Source organism: Cucurbita maxima, unplaced genomic scaffold (genome assembly GCF_002738345.1).
Source record: "Cucurbita maxima cultivar Rimu unplaced genomic scaffold, Cmax_1.0 Cma_Scf00028, whole genome shotgun sequence".
In the NCBI taxonomy this organism is placed as follows: Eukaryota; Viridiplantae; Streptophyta; class Magnoliopsida; order Cucurbitales; family Cucurbitaceae; genus Cucurbita; species Cucurbita maxima.
This window is the reverse complement of record NW_019272044.1, coordinates 1046267-1063971: the sequence shown is the minus strand read 5'-3', so window position 1 is coordinate 1063971 and position 17705 is coordinate 1046267. Positions and strand designations below refer to the sequence as shown.

General features: G+C 38.2%; 1 protein-coding gene across 2 annotated transcripts; it reads left to right on the top strand.

The window, feature by feature from the left end:
• The first annotated feature begins 533 nt into the window (after positions 1–533).
• On the top strand, positions 534–17226 carry LOC111500218 (E3 ubiquitin-protein ligase UPL1-like). Of its 2 annotated transcripts, none has more exons than XM_023151885.1 (17): positions 534–634; positions 781–882; positions 2378–2473; positions 2559–2765; positions 3003–10937; positions 11022–11342; positions 11897–12095; positions 12169–12449; positions 12619–12899; positions 13307–14426; positions 14513–14659; positions 15329–15409; positions 15531–15756; positions 15843–15982; positions 16271–16377; positions 16517–16899; positions 16988–17226. In XM_023151885.1, exons 2-16 carry the CDS (start codon positions 850–852, stop codon positions 16617–16619), a joined length of 11277 nt encoding a protein of 3758 aa, XP_023007653.1. In that variant the 5' UTR covers positions 534–634; positions 781–849; the 3' UTR covers positions 16620–16899; positions 16988–17226. The 2 variants fall into 2 exon arrangements, with proteins under 2 accessions (XP_023007653.1, XP_023007651.1); XM_023151883.1 differs by having other exon boundaries at positions 3000–10937.
• Positions 17227–17705: the final 479 nt, after the last annotated feature.

Here is a 17705-nt window from a genome sequence, read left to right as displayed (position 1 = left end):
GTTTGGTTACACAGCCAATAGTCTAACTCGACTTTAACTATTGGTCTTACCCCATTACGACTTCTATCTATAATAATGGGTTGGACAAAAATGATTATTAACCTACTATTTACACATTTTTTTTAAAATTATAATATTTATAATAATAATAATTATTATAATAACTCAGCCATAATTAATATATACTTTTTGGTTTACATATATGCTTACTTAAAAATATAATTTTGCATTTTTTAATAATTCCTTAAAAAAAATATAAAAAATACTATTGCTTTGATATCAACGGTTATTAAAAATATAATAGCATCAATATTTATTTAATTAATTTAACTTCGTAATTATTTTTTAAAATTTATTTATTTTCTAACCATTATTATTTTAATTAAATATTTGATAATAAATAAATAAATATTTTAGTTTTAATAAAAACTTGAATAAATGCGATTAATTGAGTTTAATTTTTCTTTTTGATGCAAAATTATTCTCTACCGCTTACTTGTTTACCCATATATATATATCAACACTAAACTCTATTCGTCTTCTTCTCTATATCACCCTTTCTTCCTTTGATCTCCGTTCTTCTTGATCCTGATCGTACAAGCTTGAAATTCTTCACTTTGCCGGTTCAGATTACGTAAATTTCTTCCTCTCTATTGGAAAATGATTGTTTTTACAATCTGATCATTGCGGAATTAGATTCAAGCTTCTCGTTTTACTCCAGTATTTTATTCTATTCACTTCGATTATCAAGCCTAATTCCATTTCTTGTTGTTCGATCAGTTCTCGGTTACTGGGAAGTGGTCGTCATCTTGAGCGTTTTTCAATTTCTGCAATGCTCTCAGTACCAAGATGAAGATGAAGAGGAGGAGGGCGCTAGAAGTGGTATCCGGCACTATCGTTTCCTTGTGCATATGGCTTTGTTATATACTTTTTATTCTTTTCATGAACACGAAGCTTCTTTCATTATTGTATTTGTTTTAATTGTTTCTTGGTAGATTCTAAATTCTTATTCTGTTTATTGGTTTTATGCTTCTTTAAGTTGGTAAGAGGACTTTTCCATGGTAGGAATGCCAAGAAGAAACGTGATTAGGATTGAGTTTGCTGAGTAGTGTCTTTTTGGTCATTATTATGATCATTTGAATTGCTCTTACCCCACGCGAATTTCTATTTTCTTGATATGTTTTTCAGTTTTTCTTCAGCAGTGTCATAATTTAGGATGGATTAAGGATACGGCATATGCCTCTCATGTAATTGTCTGTGTCACCCTGCTTACGAGTTTACTTTTGGTCATGATTCCTAATGGATATCCCGCTACCTTTATAATGCCTGTATGTATGCGTGCTACTTTAAAGGACTTCTCAAGATCAACACTTAAGGAAAATAAAGGAAAAATATTTACAAAATGATGAAAGAATCATGATGGAGGATTCCATAACATAAGGAAGAAAAAATAACTCTGGTAATAACAGATGTCTTCAATGGTATAAGGATGTCGCATTCAGCTTAATTTTGAATGTCTATCTCATGTTAGTTTTTGTGTTGTCATGCTGAATGTGAGTATATACGGTAACATGATTCTTAATGGATTCATATCTTTTTTTCTTTTCTTTTTTTCTGTTGTTGGTTTTTTCTGAGGCTCAAGAAGAGAAGGGAAAGGAAAAACAAAAAATATATTATGAATGACTATGGTGTTTTGACATGAAACAACTGCTGAAATTTTATGAGCATGTCTATAGGAGATTAGATGGATACTGTCTAAGAACTGTTTGACAATGATTATTGGAGTTATTCGTCTATTGACAATTAATATCTATGCCTTCAAAGTTTCCGAATGAAGTATCGATTGGTCTTGCTTCCCAATCCATATAGTACTGCCATTTTTTTAACAATTGGCTGAACAAATCATGAAATTTCTTGTTAAAAATTTTTAGCATGGGATTTATTGTGAAAATCTATTAATCCAATTCTTATAAGTTTCGTAGTCAGTACTTACCTGGAGAACCCTTTGATTTTTTGTATATTAAAGATTTAGGTGTCTATAGTCTGTTATGGATATAAGCTCATTCTTATTAATGACTTTGTGTGTCAAATTCTTCCAACTGATATGTAACCCTTGGCCCAGAACTGATTTTGTGCTGTTATTAGTTGCTTACTAAGACGAGTTTTAGTTCTTTGGGTGTCTACTATGCATTTAGATTCTAATGTTCGTTTATGTAAAGCTTACTTGTTCTGATTTATTTTGAACATTTTTTTTAATTATATACTGTTTGATTGTTTTTGGATTAATTTTTTGTTTGTTAACTTTGTATAAGAATTGTTACGCACACATTTTCCTTCTTTTAATTTTTTTCTTATTATTTATTTTTTTCTTTGTTAGCCTCCAAAAATTAGATCGTTCATCAATAATGTTACATCCGTTCCGCTTGAGGATATTGAAGAACCTCTGAAGGGTTTCGTTTGGGAATTTGATAAGGTGGCTCTGAAACTGGATCATCATTTTTCTCTATAGTTACCAAACAGAATATTCAGACTTGATTCATTTATTTTTTAACGTGCAGGGAGATTTCCATCATTGGGCTGACCTCTTCAATCATTTTGATTCATTTTTTGAGAAGCACATAAAGTTCAGGAAGGATTTGCAGGTTGAGGATAATTTTTTGGGCTCCGATTCTCCATTTCCAAGAGAAGCTGTTCTTCAGATTCTGCGTGTCATAAGAAAAATTTTAGAGAATTGCACTAATAAACACTTTTATAGCTCTTATGAGGTTTGTTTTTATGTGCAGTAGTATTTTCCCATATTTCACTCTTCCTAGTACATACTGACCATTGATGATAATTGCTTATTATTTTGGATTTACGTTTGTAATTTCATCCTTCAGGCATGGCACGCCATGTTCATCTGTAGTGCAAGTGATAAATACTCCCATTTAGCTTCACCATTGCACTATCATCCACTAGCATTTCACAAATTAATGTTTTTGGTTCATGTATTATTGCAGCAGCATCTATCATGTCTTCTAGCTTCAACTGATGCCGATATAGTTGAGGCCTGCTTGCAGACTTTGGCTGTTTTTTTGAAGAAATCTATTGGGAAGTACACCATTAGGGATGCTTCTTTGAACTCAAAGTTATTTTCTCTTGCACAAGGATGGGGAGGAAAGGAAGAAGGTCTTGGACTGATTGCATGTGCTTTGCAGAATGGTTGCAGCCAGGTTACTCATGAGTTGGGTTGCACACTTCATTTTGAGTTCTATGCGATAAATGAATCTGGAAGTGAAATAGAACAGTTGGCCAAAGGTCTGCAAATCATTCATTTATCTAATGTCAGCTTCTGCCTAGAAACTGATTTAGAACTTCTTAGTAAGTTAATTGCAAGATTCAATGTGCCAACTAGTTTGAGATTTTCTCTTCTGACAAGGATGCGGTTTGCAAGAGCATTTCATTCTCTATCTGCTCGGCAGCAGTATACCTGTATTCGCTTGTATGCTTTCATCGTTCTTGTTCAAGCAAGTGGTGATGCTGATGATCTAGTTACTTTCTTTAATTCTGAGCCCGAGTTTGTAAATGAGTTAGTGGGCTTATTAAACTATGAGGATGAAGTTCCTGTGAAAATACGAATCCTTTGTCTATTATCTTTGGTTGCACTTTGTCAAGACCGGTCACGCCAACCAGCTGTGTTGTCTGCAGTGACTTCTGGTGGGCACCGGGGCATCTTGTCCAGCCTCATGCAGAAAGCTGTTGATTCTGTGATTACTGATACTACAAAGTGTTCAATTCTTTTTGCTGAGGCCTTATTATCAGTCGTAACTGTTTTGGTCTCGTCATCATCAGGTTGCTCAGCCTTGCGTGAAGCTGGCTTTATCCCTACTCTTCTACCTCTCCTTAAAGATACAAATCCACAACATTTGCATTTAGTCAGCACTGCTGTACATATTTTAGAAGTTTTTATGGACTATAGCAATCCAGCTGTTGCATTATTTAGAGACTTGGGTGGATTGGATGATACTATTTCTCGCCTGAAGGTTGAGGTGTCGCATTTTGAGAATGGTTCAAAGCAACAGGGGGATCATCTTGAATATGATCGGAGGAATTGGCAAATTGGCATTGCTGCTTCCTCAGATTTGGATGACTTGCAGCCTTCCTACTCTGAAGCTTTGCTATCATACCGTCGACGATTGCTGATGAAAGCTTTACTGCGTGCTATATCCCTTGGAACTTATGCCCCAGGAAATACTGCCCGCTTTTATGGTTCTGAAGAGAACTTGTTGCCTCATTGTTTGTGCATAATATTTAGAAGGGCCAAAGATTTTGGTGGAGGGGTTTTTTCACTTGCAGCTACTGTTATGAGTGATTTAATTCACAAAGACCCTACTTGTTTTTCTGTCTTAGATGCTGCTGGTCTTCCTGCTGCCTTTCTTGATGCTGTAATGGATGGTGTTGTCTGCTCTGCAGAAGCAATAACATGCATTCCTCAGTGTCTGGATGCTTTATGTCTAAACAACAATGGCCTTCAGGCCGTCAAAGACCGCAATGCTTTAAGGTGCTTTGTGAAAATATTTACTTCGAGGACTTATTTGTGTTCCCTTGCTAGTGATGCTTCAGGATCATTATCTAGTGGGCTTGATGAACTTATGCGTCATGCATCTTCTCTCCGTGGGCCTGGAGTGGATATGCTGTTAGAAATCTTGACTTCCATTGTAAAAATAGGATCTCCGGTTGATGCTTCTTGTATGTCAATTGATCCGTCATGCTCTTCTACTGCAGTTCCCATGGAGACTAATGTTGAAGAAAGGAAATCTGTCCTTTCAGATGATAAGGCAACTGCCAAGACGGGAAACTTGGAGCAAAGTGGTGATGAGCTATTTCTTGATCAATCTATTACAAATCCAGAGTCATTTCTTCCTGATTGTGTGAGCAACGCTGCCCGTCTTCTTGAAACAGTTCTTCAAAATGCTGATGCATGTCGCATATTTGTTGAGAAGAAGGGTATTGAAGCTGTATTGCAGTTAATTTCTTTGCCCTTGATGCCCCCATCTGTGTCAGTTGGTCAGAGCATCTCTATAGCCTTCAAAAGCTTCTCACCTCAGCATTATGCTTCTCTTGCTCGTGTAGTATGTACATTTTTGAAAGAGCATCTGAAATCAACAAATGAGTTCTTGATATCCATTAAGGGGTTACATCTTTCTCTAGTTGAATCTTCGAAGCAAACTAGGGGTTTGAAACATCTTTCATGTCTAGAAAGTATACTGTGTTTGTGCAACTTTTTGTTGAAGGGGACTACAACTTTGGTTTCTGAACTGGGAATTTCCGATGCTGATATATTGAAAGATATTGGATGCACTTACAGGGAAATAATTTGGCAAATTTCTTTGGATAATCATTCAAAAACAGATGACAAGAAAAGTGCGGATCAAGAATCAGAAAGTTCAGATGCAACTCCTTCAAATTCTCCTGGAAGAGAGAGTGATGATGATGCAAACATGCCAGTGGTGAGATACATGAATCCAGTTTCCCTTAGAAATGGTTCTCATTTGTGGGGTGGGGAGCGTGAGTTTCTCTCTGTTGTTCACTCTAGTGAAAGTCTCCATCGCCGTAGTCGACATGGGTTGCGCTTACGAGGTGGAAGAAGTGGACGATATCTAGAGCCTTTTAATATTGTTTCTGAAGCTTCTGCTGGAATTCCAGAGGCATCATCTACTCCAGAGTTGAAAAAGAAAAGTCCTGAGGTTCTTGTCTCTGAAATTTTGAACAAGCTTGCTTCAACATTGCATGCTTTCTTCACAGCTCTTGTCAAGGGATTTACATCATCCAACCGTCGTAGAGTTGACTCTGGATCATTGAATTCTGCCTCAAAAGCTCTTGGAACTGCTGTATCCAAAATATTTCTTGATGCTCTTAGTTTCTCGGGGCATTCTAGTTCATCAGGACTTGATATTTCCTTGCCAGTGAAGTGTCAATATCTTGGAAAGGTTGTAGATGATATGGCAGCACTTACATTTGATGGCAGAAAGCGTACTTGTTATTCAGCTATGATTAATAACTTCTATGTACATGGTACCTTCAAGGAGCTAATTACAACATTTCAGGCTACAAGTCAATTGCTATGGTCACTACCATATTCTGTTCAAAATTCAGCAGTTGACCATGAGACGACAAATGAAGAAAGCAACTTGTCTCATAGTCCATGGCTATTTGATACGATACAGGGTTACTGTCGTGTGCTTGAGTATTTTGTTAGTTCTACGCTACTTTTGTCTCCAAATTCGGCATCCCAAGTGCAACAGCTCATTCAACCTGTGGCTGTTGGTCTGTCCATTGGATTGTTTCCTGTGCCAAGGGACCCTGAAGTTTTTGTTCGAATGCTGCAGGCCCAAGTTCTTGATGTGTTACTACCTATCTGGAATCATCCCAATTTTCCAAACTGTAATCCGTCATTCATTGCTTCCATTGTTTCTCTTGTTACACACATATATTCTGGTGTTAGTGATGTTAAACGAAATCACAATAGAATTGCTGGGACCACTAACCCACGGTTCATTCCCCCACCACCCAATGAAGCTACTATTGATACAATGGTTGAGATGGGTTTTACAAGGGAAAGAGCAGAGGAGGCATTGAGAAGGGTGGGAATAAATAGCGTGGAGATGGCAATGGAGTGGCTATTTACTCATGCTGAGGATCCTGTGCAGGAAGACGATGAACTTGCTCGTGCCCTTGCACTATCAATGGGGAATTCATCAGAATCATCTAAAGTAGATAATGGTGACAAATCTATGGATGTATTGACTGATGAGGGGCATGCAAAGGCACCTCCCATTGATGATATTCTGGCTGCATCGTTGAGATTATTCCAGAGTAGTGACAAAATGGCATTCACATTAACAGATTTGCTTGTGACTCTCTGCAACCAGAACAAGGGTGAAGATCGTCCCAGAGTGATGTCTTATCTTATTCATCAGTTAAAGCTTTGCCCCTTGGATTTGACAAAGGATAATGGAGCTTTAAGTATGTTATTGCATATTATTGCGTTGCTTCTTTTTGAGGATTGGAATGCTCGTAAAATTGCTGCACAAGAGGGCATTGTATCTGTTGTTATAGATATTCTGACAAATTTCAAGTCTAGAAATGCTGCTGCTCCTGCGGCTTCATTACCAAAATGTGTAAGTGCTTTATTGCTAATCTTGGACAGCATGTTACAGTGTCGACCCAAAATTATTTCTGAAAATACTGTTGGTTCTCCAGTGGGTTCTCCACCTGATTTGTCTGGTGGTGGGCAACTACCCATGTTAGCACCTATGTCCATTGGAGATGATAAAACTGATAAAACTACTCTAAATGCTGATAATAAAGAATCTGGGTCAGTATTTGAGAATGTACTGGGAAAGCCTACAGGTTATTTAACTGCTGATGAGTGTATTCAGATGATGCTGTTTGCATGTGACTTGATAAAACAACGTGTTCCTGGAGTAATCATGCAAGCAGTCCTACAGCTATGTGCACGGTTGACAAAAATTCATGCTCTTGCTTTGCAGTTTCTTGAAAATGGAGGTCTGGTTGAACTCTTTAATCTTCCAAGAACTTGTTTCTTTCCTGGTTATGACACTCTGGCTTCTGCTATTGTTCGACATCTTCTTGAAGACCCTCAGACTCTTCAAACAGCAATGGAAATGGAAATACGGCAAATTTTGGGTGGAAGGCGGCATGCTGAGCGTACAACTGCCTGTAATTTCTTGGCTTCAATGTCAGCTGTTATTTCCAGAGATCCCATGGTTTTCATGAAAGCCTCAGCTGCAGTTTGTCAGTTGGAGACATCAGGTGGCCATACTTTTGTTGTTTTATCAAAGGAAAGGGAGAAAGAAAAGGAGAAAGAAAATGAGGAGAGATCAAAAGTATCTGGAACGGAAGTTGGATTGTCTTCAAATGAAAGTGTCAAGATATCTGAAAATAAGATTTATGATGGATCAGGGAAATACTCCAAAAATCACAAGAAGATTCCTGCAAATCTCACTCAAGTAATCAACCAACTTATTGAAATTGTTGTCAAGTACCCGTTGGCACAAAACCGGGCGGATTCTGTTAGTAATTTCTGTTCTATGGAGGTAGATGAACCTGATACCAAGGTAAAGGGTAAATCAAAAGCTGTGGATAAAAACAATTTAGAGGATGAATCTGAAAAATCTACTGGACTGGCTAAAGTGACTTTTGTTCTTAAATTGTTGAGTGACATCCTTCTGATGTATGTGCATGCTGTAGGGGTCATTCTTAGACGTGATTCTGAAATGTGTCAACTTCGAGACTGTAATCATTTGGATAGTGCTGGACAAGGTGGGATTATTTACCATATTTTGCAACGATTACTTCCTCTTTCAGTCGATAAATCTGCAGGACCTGATGAATGGAGAGACAAGCTATCTGAAAAAGCTTCTTATTATCTCGTGGTTCTTTGTGGTCGTTCTAGTGAAGGTCGTAAACGAGTAATTAATGAGCTTGTGAAAGCATTATCTTTTTTTTCCAGCTCTGAAAGCAGCTCGAATAAGAACTCTGTCTTGCCGGATAAAAGAATTTTTGCCTTTTCTAATTTGGCATATTCTATATTGTCCAAAAATTCTTCTTCCAGTAACTTGCCAGGTTCAGGCTGCTCACCTGACATTGCTAAAAGCATGATTGATGGAGGAATGGTTCAATGTCTGACTAATATTTTACAAGTGGTTGATCTGGACCACCCTGATGCTCCTAAAATTGTGAACCTTATATTGAAGGCTCTGGAAAGCCTGACGAGAGCTGCCAATGCCAGTGAGCAAATAATGAAGTCTGATGGAATGGTGAAAAAAAAATCTTCAGGGTTAAATGAGAGGCTTGGTGACCAGATAAATACAGTCTCAACTGATGACACTATTGGGCAAAACCAAAATGCTGGCAGTCAACAGTTGGTCAGAGAGGCAGCTGAAAATAATCAGCAAGAATTTGCTACTGCTCAAAATGATGGCAATGTACACACTCAATCAAATTGGTCCCTTGAGCGGGAAATGAGATTAGAAGTGGAAGGGACAATGGCTGCAAACCTGCATATGGACCTTGGAACGGAGTTTATGCGTGAGGAGATGGGAGAAGCTGGCGTCTTGCACAATTTGGACCAAATTGAGATGAGCTTTCATGTAGAGAACAGGGCAGATGAGGAGATGGGTGATGAAGATGATGATGCAGAAGATGATGATGACGACGATGATGGGGAGGATGTGGATGAGGATATAGCTGAAGATGATGGTGGAATGATGTCCCTGCCAGATACTGATGATACCAGACTGGCAGATGACTACAATGATGAAATGGTAGATGAAGAGGATGATGATTTTCATGAGAATAGAGTCATTGAGAACAGGTGGAGGGAGGCACTTGATGGATTGGATCATCTACAGGTACTTGGGCAGCCTGGAGGTGCTAGTGGGCTTGTTGACGTTGCTACTGAACCTTTTGAAAATGTTGATGACCTTTTTCGTTTCCGGAGGCCTCTATACTTTGAACGCCGCCATCAGACTGGTAGGTCCTCCTTTGAGCGATCTGTTGTTGAAGTGAATGGTTTCCAGCATCCTCTATTACTTAGGCCATCCCAGTCAGGAGATATGGTGTCGATGCGGTCATCTACTGGGAATTTATCTCGTGACTTGGATACTTTATCATCTGGGAGTTATGATGCATCCAACTTTTATGTGTTCGATGCTCCCGTTTTTCCATACAACCATGTGGAAAATAATTTATTTGGTGGTGCGGCTCCACCTCCCTTGGCTGACTATCCTATCGGTATACATTCATTGCCTTTTGCAGGAAGAAGAGGGCTGGGTAATGGTCGTTGGACTGATGATGGTCAACCTCAAGGAAGTACTCAGGCTATTACAGTTGCTCAGGCTGTTGAGGAATTGTTTGTATCTTATATGCATAGCATTATGCCTGCAGAAAGACTGCCTCAAAATTTAGGAGTTCAGGATAAACAACTGGATACCCTTCCGTCCATTAATAATCGAGTAGTAGCAGAATCTGGTAATGCTAGAAGTCAACAAAACGACGACCAGAATCCAGATAACTCTGTTGAAGCCTCACATCATGAAACAAATGTAACTGTTGAGAGTGCTATTTCCCATCACGTCAATTCAGAATCTATAATTGAAGAAGCTGTGGAAAATGTGCAGGAGCATGAACCTATGTCTATTCAACCTCATGCACCGGATATTACATTGAGTGAACATGACAGGATGGATATGGGAGAACAAAATGGTGCTTCTGATCAGCAGATTGAGACATTACCTCAGTTCGACAACCTGGATTGTGATGGAACTTTTGAACTGCCTACAGATCTTCATGAAATGCCATCTCAGGCCATATACCGTCCTGGTTCTTCTGAAATGGATGCCGTTGATGGGAATCATGTAGTATCGAACTTTGGATTAGAGACGCCTAATCCTGGTGATTGCCAGGTCTCTTCTGCTGGTGCAAGTGTTAATGTTGACATGAATGATAATGATGCTGAAGAAATTCTTACTGAGCAACATATTCCAACATCTGAGAACGGTAGAGGTGGGTCAACTTCAGAGCAAAATGTGCAGGTTGCTCCGGATGTTAACCAGGCAGATCAAAGTAGAATGAGTAATGAAGCCTCTGGTGCTAATGCTTTAGATCCTACTTTTTTAGAGGCATTACCTGAGGACTTGCGAGCAGAAGTTCTTGCATCACAGCAAGCTCAGCCCATTCAACCTCCTACTTATGCTCTACCCTCAGCGAATGATATTGATCCTGAATTCTTAGCGGCACTTCCTCCTGGTATCCAAGCAGAAGTCTTGGCCCAGCAGAGAGCACAGAGTGTTGCTCAGCAGGCAGAGGGACAACCAGTTGATATGGATAATGTTTCTATCATTGCTACACTTCCTGCTAATTTGCGGCAAGAAGTTCGAATCTTGGACTTTATCTGTGTCCATTTCTCAATATGTTTTTGTTTCTTAGTTTAACCATTTTTCCTTCTTGTTTTGCAGGTTCTGTTAAACTCCTCGGAGGCAGTTTTGTCAGCACTCCCTTCTTCATTGCTAGCTGAAGCTCAGATGCTTAGAGATCGAGCAATGAGTCACTATCAGGCTGGCACTCTCTTCAGTAACACCCAAAGACTGGGCAATCGAAGGAATGGCCGCCTCGGTTTCAATAGGCAGACAGTGATGGACAGGGGTGTTGGAGTTACAATTGGTGGTAGAACAGCTTCTGCCATTGCAGATAGCCTGACGATGAAAGAAATTGAAGGCGAACCACTTCTGGATGGAAAATCGTTAAAATCTTTAATACGACTTCTAAGATTAGCCCAGGTAATGTAATATCATATGTTATAATGATTTGAGTGATTTTTACCCATTGGATGATTTTTGAACTAAATTTACATTTTATAGTTACTGGACAGTTTATGCAGTTTAGAGTGTATTTTTAACACAGGCCATACTGATATCTGCAAATAGATTTATTATTTTTGTGTATACTTGAGTCTGATCCTAGGATTTAAGTATTTAATGCTTTCTTTTGATGAACTGAGGGTTAAATACAAGTTGAGGTTGAATTGTTATGGAATTATGAATGTAGTTTTGATCTGCTGTTACGTGAATAATTAATTAGATATTTGTTCTTACCATTCGGTTCTTTTTATATAATAAAATAGTTTGATTTCCATATTTTTCATAAAACAATAATTGGTTTTGTTTCGTGTTCTATTGGAAAAGTTCTTTCAATTGATGAAAGGAGATTTTTTACCTTTTAATGAGGTAGCCATGTTTAAAAATTGTACTGTCTGGAAAATTAAAATTTAGGTGTTCTGCTGCAGGTATTCTCCACCTAATGTGGTATTTTATTTTTTTCTTATGTTGTCCAGCCGCTTGGAAAAGGTCTATTGCAGAGACTTTTGTTTAACCTTTGTGCTCATAGTGTTACAAGGACAATTCTAGTTTACCTTTTACTAGATATGATCAATTCCGAGGCTGAAGGTTTTGTGGGTGGAGTTGCAACAATCAATTCTCAGAGGCTTTATGGTTGTCAGTCGAATGTTGTTTATGGTCAATCACAGTCGGATGGTAGTACATTCTTCCCTTAATTTTTGTCTCATTTTTTCATTACTATATTTATACTTTTTATGTATCGTAACAGGTCTTCCTCCTTTGGTGTTGCGTCGTATTCTTGAGATTTTAACTTATTTGGCTACAAATCATTCTTCTGTTGCCAATATGTTATTCTACTTCGACCTGGAGGCTTTCCCTGAGGATTTGAGTTCTACATTCATGGAAACTAAGAAGGGGAAGGAGAAAGTTGTGGCAGGACTTCTATCAAGTAATGTAAAAAAGTGTCGAGCTGGAATTGTTCCTTTGGTTCTATTCCTGAAGCTTTTGAATCGACCACTTTTCTTGCGTAGTGTTGTGCGTCTTGAACAGGTATGATGGATTGAAAAGAGAAGAGCATTGGTTGAAATGACTTGAGCTCAATTTTTCCCTTGGGCGCAAATGCTGCATGCTTCTTTGCAGATTTTGGATATTATTATGCTTTAACATTTATGCTTTTCCCTCTCCCCATTTTCTAATTAAAAAAATCCATATGTTGCAGGTTATGTGCCTCCTTCAAGTAGTTGTTCATATTGCATCATCAAAACTAGAGCATCAGTCCCGGTCTGAACATGGAACAGGAAATCCCCCTATTTTGCCTGTTAATGAAGCTAGTGTTGTTTCAAAGTATCCTGCTTTGCCTGAGGGAGAATCAAAGCAAGAAAGAAGTGATGCTGCTGGGTCAACTTCAGGTGGAAAAAGGAGTAATGACATACATAATATCTTCTTGCTACTGCCGCAGTCTGTTTTGTGCAATTTATGCGCACTTCTTGGCCGCGAGGGGTATTCATCTTCCAATTTATAATGTCTTTTGAGTTGTCTACCTTAATTCTATTGGCGTGTGATGATAACCAATTAGTTATTGGTTTCCATTTAGCTTTTATATTGACTTTGGGGGAATGACTTTTGAGAAAGTGTTTTTAAGTAAGACAGTTATTCTGCAAGCACACTCGGAAGAAGAGTTTAAAAGCATTTGAAGTGTTTTTTAGTGTTTTGGAGAATACTTTATTTATGCAACGAAAGTTCATACACATTTTAAAAAGGGGTTTTAATTAGTTAAAAGCACATATTCACTGTGTCATGACAAACTCACATTTAACCTAATCTTTTAAAGATTTTTTTGTCCTGCAAATGTTTTGTTTTTTTATTTCACTTGAAGAAACTAATTTTGTGTGGTAACTGGTGTTTAGGCTTTCTGATAAAGTATATGCGCTAGCTGGTGAGATACTGAAAAAGTTGTCCTCAGTTGTGGCACCCCATCGAAAATTCTTCATGTCAGAACTCTCAGAACTTGCTAATGGCTTGAGCAGCTCTGCTATCAGCGAGCTTGTTACCTTGAAGAATACGAACATGTTAGGTTTAAGTGCTAGTTCAATGGCTGGGGCAGCAATTGTACGTGTTTTGCAGGTTCTAAGTTCACTTACTTCCCCTTGTGCGAGGGAGACCATAAATTCAGTGTGTGACATTGAATTAGAGGAGCAAGCCATCATGTGGAGGTTGAATGTGGAACTAGAGCCATTGTGGCAAACATTAAGTGATTGTATAAGTGTGATTGAGACACAACTGTCTCAGAGCTCCTCTTTCACTACGCCAATTAATGTTGGGGGGCTACTCCAGGGCACTATCTCTTCCTCTCCTCTACCTCCTGGAGGTCAGAGACTCCTGCCATTCATTGAGGCTTTCTTTGTTTTGTCTGAAAAGCTTCAAGCAAATCTATCCATTTTGCAACAAGATCATGCCAATATTACTGCAAGAGAGGTCAAAGAGTCTGCTGGCAGTTCAGACACATTAAGCATGAAGGGTGCTGATTATCAGAAAAAGTCTGATGGTGCTGTTACATTTACAAGATTTTCTGAGAGGCATCGCCGTCTTTTGAATGCTTTTATTAGACAAAACCCAGGCTTATTAGAGAAGTCACTTTCAATATTGTTGAAGGCTCCTAGGCTGATTGATTTTGATAATAAGAGAGCCTATTTCCGTTCAAGAATTAGGCAACAGAATAAGCAACATATTTCTGGTCCATTGCAGATCAGTGTTCGTCGGGCCTATATTTTGGAGGATTCATATAATCAGTTGCGTAAGCGTCCAACTCAAGATTTGAGAGGACGGTTGACTGTGCAGTTTCAAGGTGAAGAGGGTGTTGATGCGGGTGGCCTGACAAGAGAATGGTATCAGTTACTTTCAAGGGTTATTTTTGACAAGGGAGCCTTGCTATTCACTACAGTTGGAAATAATGTAACTTTCCAGCCAAATCCAAATTCTGTCTACCAAACAGAACATCTTTCCTACTTTAAATTCGTTGGCCGTGTGGTAATTGACTAAAACTGGGATTCTGATATTTGCTAGGATTATTTTGCTGTTTCAATTTGACTTATTATATTTTCAATTTTATGCAGGTTGCAAAGGCCCTGTTTGATGGGCAACTTTTGGATGTTTATTTCACAAGATCTTTCTACATGCACATTCTTGGGGTTAAGGTGACTTACCATGATATAGAAGCAGTCGATCCTGATTATTATAAGAACTTGAAGTGGATGCTGGAGGTGGGTTGATTTTCTGTGTTAATTAAAGTTAAATTTGATTTTAGGTGATATTGTCCATGCTCTCGGCTTTGCTTTTGGGCTTTCCCAAAAGGCCCTATACCAATGAAGATGTATTCCTTACTTATAAACCCAGGATCATCCTCTAATAAATTAGTCATTGTGGGACTCCCTCCCAACAATCCTCCCCTCAAACAAAGTACATCATAGAGCCTCCCTTGAGGTCTATGTAGCCCTCGAACAGTCTCCCCTTAATTGAGGCTCGGCTTCTTTCTCTGGAGCCTTAGAACAAAGTACACCTTTTGTTCAACACATGAGTCACTTTTTTACAATACCTTTGAGCCTAGCCATTTCTTTGTTTGACACTTGAGGATTCTATTGATATGGCTAAATTAAGGGTATAACTCAGATACCATGTTAGGAACCACAACCCTCCACTATGGTATGATATTGTTCACTTTGAGCCTAAGCTCTCATGGTTTTGCTTTAGGTTTTCCCAAAATACCTCATACCAATGGAGATGTATTCCTTACTTCTAAACCCAGGATTATCCTCTAAATTAGCCGATGTAGGACTCCCTTTCCAAGAATGCTCAACAAAACTTGGGTTTTATTTTTTTATTTTTTTATTTTTTTTACATTTTATTTCCTAACTCTTGAATCTCTCTGTCAGAACGATGTGAGTGACATTCCTGATCTTACATTTAGCATGGATGCAGACGAGGAGAAGCACATTCTTTATGAGAAAAATGAGGTCATAATCCAAAAATTTGGACACCTGTCAATCCTGTTTTTGTGTGTGTGGTAAATGCTTTTCTTTTTCGAATGAATTCTGGTACTACTTAGTCTTTTTAATATTCTTTTCAAATTTTTAGGTCACTGATTACGAGCTTAAGCCAGGAGGAAGAAATATAAGGGTTACTGAAGAAACAAAGCATGAATATGTAGACCTTGTCGCAGATCATATTTTAACCAATGCTATCCGCCCTCAGATTAACTCATTTCTAGATGGTTTTAACGAGCTCGTGCCTCGAGAACTTATTTCTATTTTTAACGACAAAGAGCTTGAGTTACTCATCAGTGGGCTTCCAGAAATTGATTGTGAGTTCTCTTACACAAAATAATTTTGTGGTCTGGTGTTTCGGGTTACTATATGAGGTTTTAATCTTTTTTATATTGTCTTTCAGTGGATGATTTGAAGGCAAACACAGAGTATACTGTCTACACAGCTGCATCAAGTGTTGTGCAGTGGTTTTGGGAGGTAGTTAAATCCTTTAGTAAGGAAGACATGGCAAGATTGCTGCAGTTTGTGACTGGAACATCAAAGGTAATGGCAAAATAAAATGTTGTTCAAGTCTGTTTGATTATCTTTTCTATAAGATTTCATCAACATTTTTAATGTTTCCCTCATGGTTGGTCCCAATCTGATGCTTGAAATATTGCCCTTTCTGGGGATGTTTGAAATGGTTGGTATATGTTTAGTCTTTTTAGTCTCGAGCATCGTGCACTCGTAACATCTTGGTTCGCAAGTAAAGAGATCTTGTCACACAAACACTAATATTTTCGTAGCATAATGATTTTTTCTTGAAGTCATCATTTATTTGTGATTTTTCAGGTTCCACTGGAGGGTTTTAAAGCTTTGCAAGGTATCTCTGGGCCTCAAAGGTTTCACATTCACAAGACATATGGAGCTCCTGATAGGTTACCATCAGCCCATACATGGTGGGAATCTAAATGCCGTTCTATCCGTATTCTTATTTATGCATTTGTTCCTATTCTATTGTTTTTTGGGCATTCAATCTTCTGAGAAATATTCTGTCTTCCAGCCTTAACGAACAAGTTCTCACATCCTTTCTTTCAGCTTTAATCAACTAGATCTTCCCGAGTACTCATCAAAGGAGCAGCTTCAGGAACGCTTGATGCTTGCCATTCACGAAGCCAGTGAAGGATTCGGCTTTGGTTGAGCCATGGTTCGATTTGCATTTGGAGACCAATGTTATCTGAAATTGCCATGTACATGTTAGTGAAATACAAAATTGATGGGCAGCCCCGGCATTGGAAAACTTGCAAGGATCGATCGAGTTCTCTGGAAGATAAATAAAAAGCTTGCAACCGAGCAGACAGATTACTGTGGGTTCGTTTGAAGACTTTGACGTGCAGATCACTCGCTCCTCTTGCAGCCAACAAACTAAACTACGTCTGAGGAGTAGTCGGCCTTGTTATGTTTCTGTATATAAACGTCAGGTTGGTAATAAAAACACTGAATGTATATCTTTTTCTGAATGGATGGCTTAAACTTCGTCCTCAATCATTTTGGTTTTTTGTTTTACAGGTGGTCAGATTTGGTGGAAAACAACAGAAACAAGCATAGCCATAGCCAGCTTGAGCTTGTTCCTAGGGATAATTTGTTGAGCTTTTTGTCCTTATTTCAAGGGGCCATTGTTCTTAGTTTCTTTCTTTTAAATGATTGGTGAGAGGTAAGGGGATTTTGTTTCTAATATTTCTACTAACTTTGTATATTGGTATTGGTAATTCTTTCTTATTGGTTTAATAAGAAAAAAAAAAAAAAAATGGACTGAAAAAGAAGGTATTGTACTCAATGTGTCGATGGGTCTTTCAAGTCTCTTTTTTATCGAAGTCACTCCCATTATTTGCTCATTTAGGGTTTAGAATTTAGGGTTTGGACCATTGGCAGTAAGCCTAGCCCCCGTGGGCTATTCGAGAGTGAAACCCAAAATTGAGACTTGATGGTTCGTCTTCACTTAAAATTGTAGAATGAACCCTCGACCTTCTCCTTCGTTTCACAACTCCAAAGTACTACTATGCTCCTAAAGTACTACTATGCTCCTAAATCTCCAACAACTTCATTGAAAACTCGAGAGTTCTTCCTTTATAAGTGTGTGAGAGTATTTCACCACGTTGGAAATCTCGGAATTTGCTAAAAGGTCTAAATATATTTCTTTTTATTCCATTTCAATTTGTTTTCTTATGATTTTAAAAGTTTCTACCGAAAATTGATTAAATATCTAAATTGTTTTAAAGTTAGGTAA

What these genes read in the sequence shown, in the direction of transcription:
- LOC111500218 (XM_023151883.1), top strand. Translation starts at nt 850, where the DNA reads ATGAAGATGAAGAGGAGGAGGGCGCTAGAAGTG. An exon ending in GGAGGAGGGCGCTAGAAGTG is followed by an intron (nt 883 to 2,377) that starts GTATCCGGCACT and finishes TTTCTTTGTTAG; the next exon opens with CCTCCAAAAATTAGATCGTT. An exon ending in GTGTTGTGCGTCTTGAACAG is followed by an intron (nt 12,450 to 12,618) that starts GTATGATGGATT and finishes CATATGTTGCAG; the next exon opens with GTTATGTGCCTCCTTCAAGT.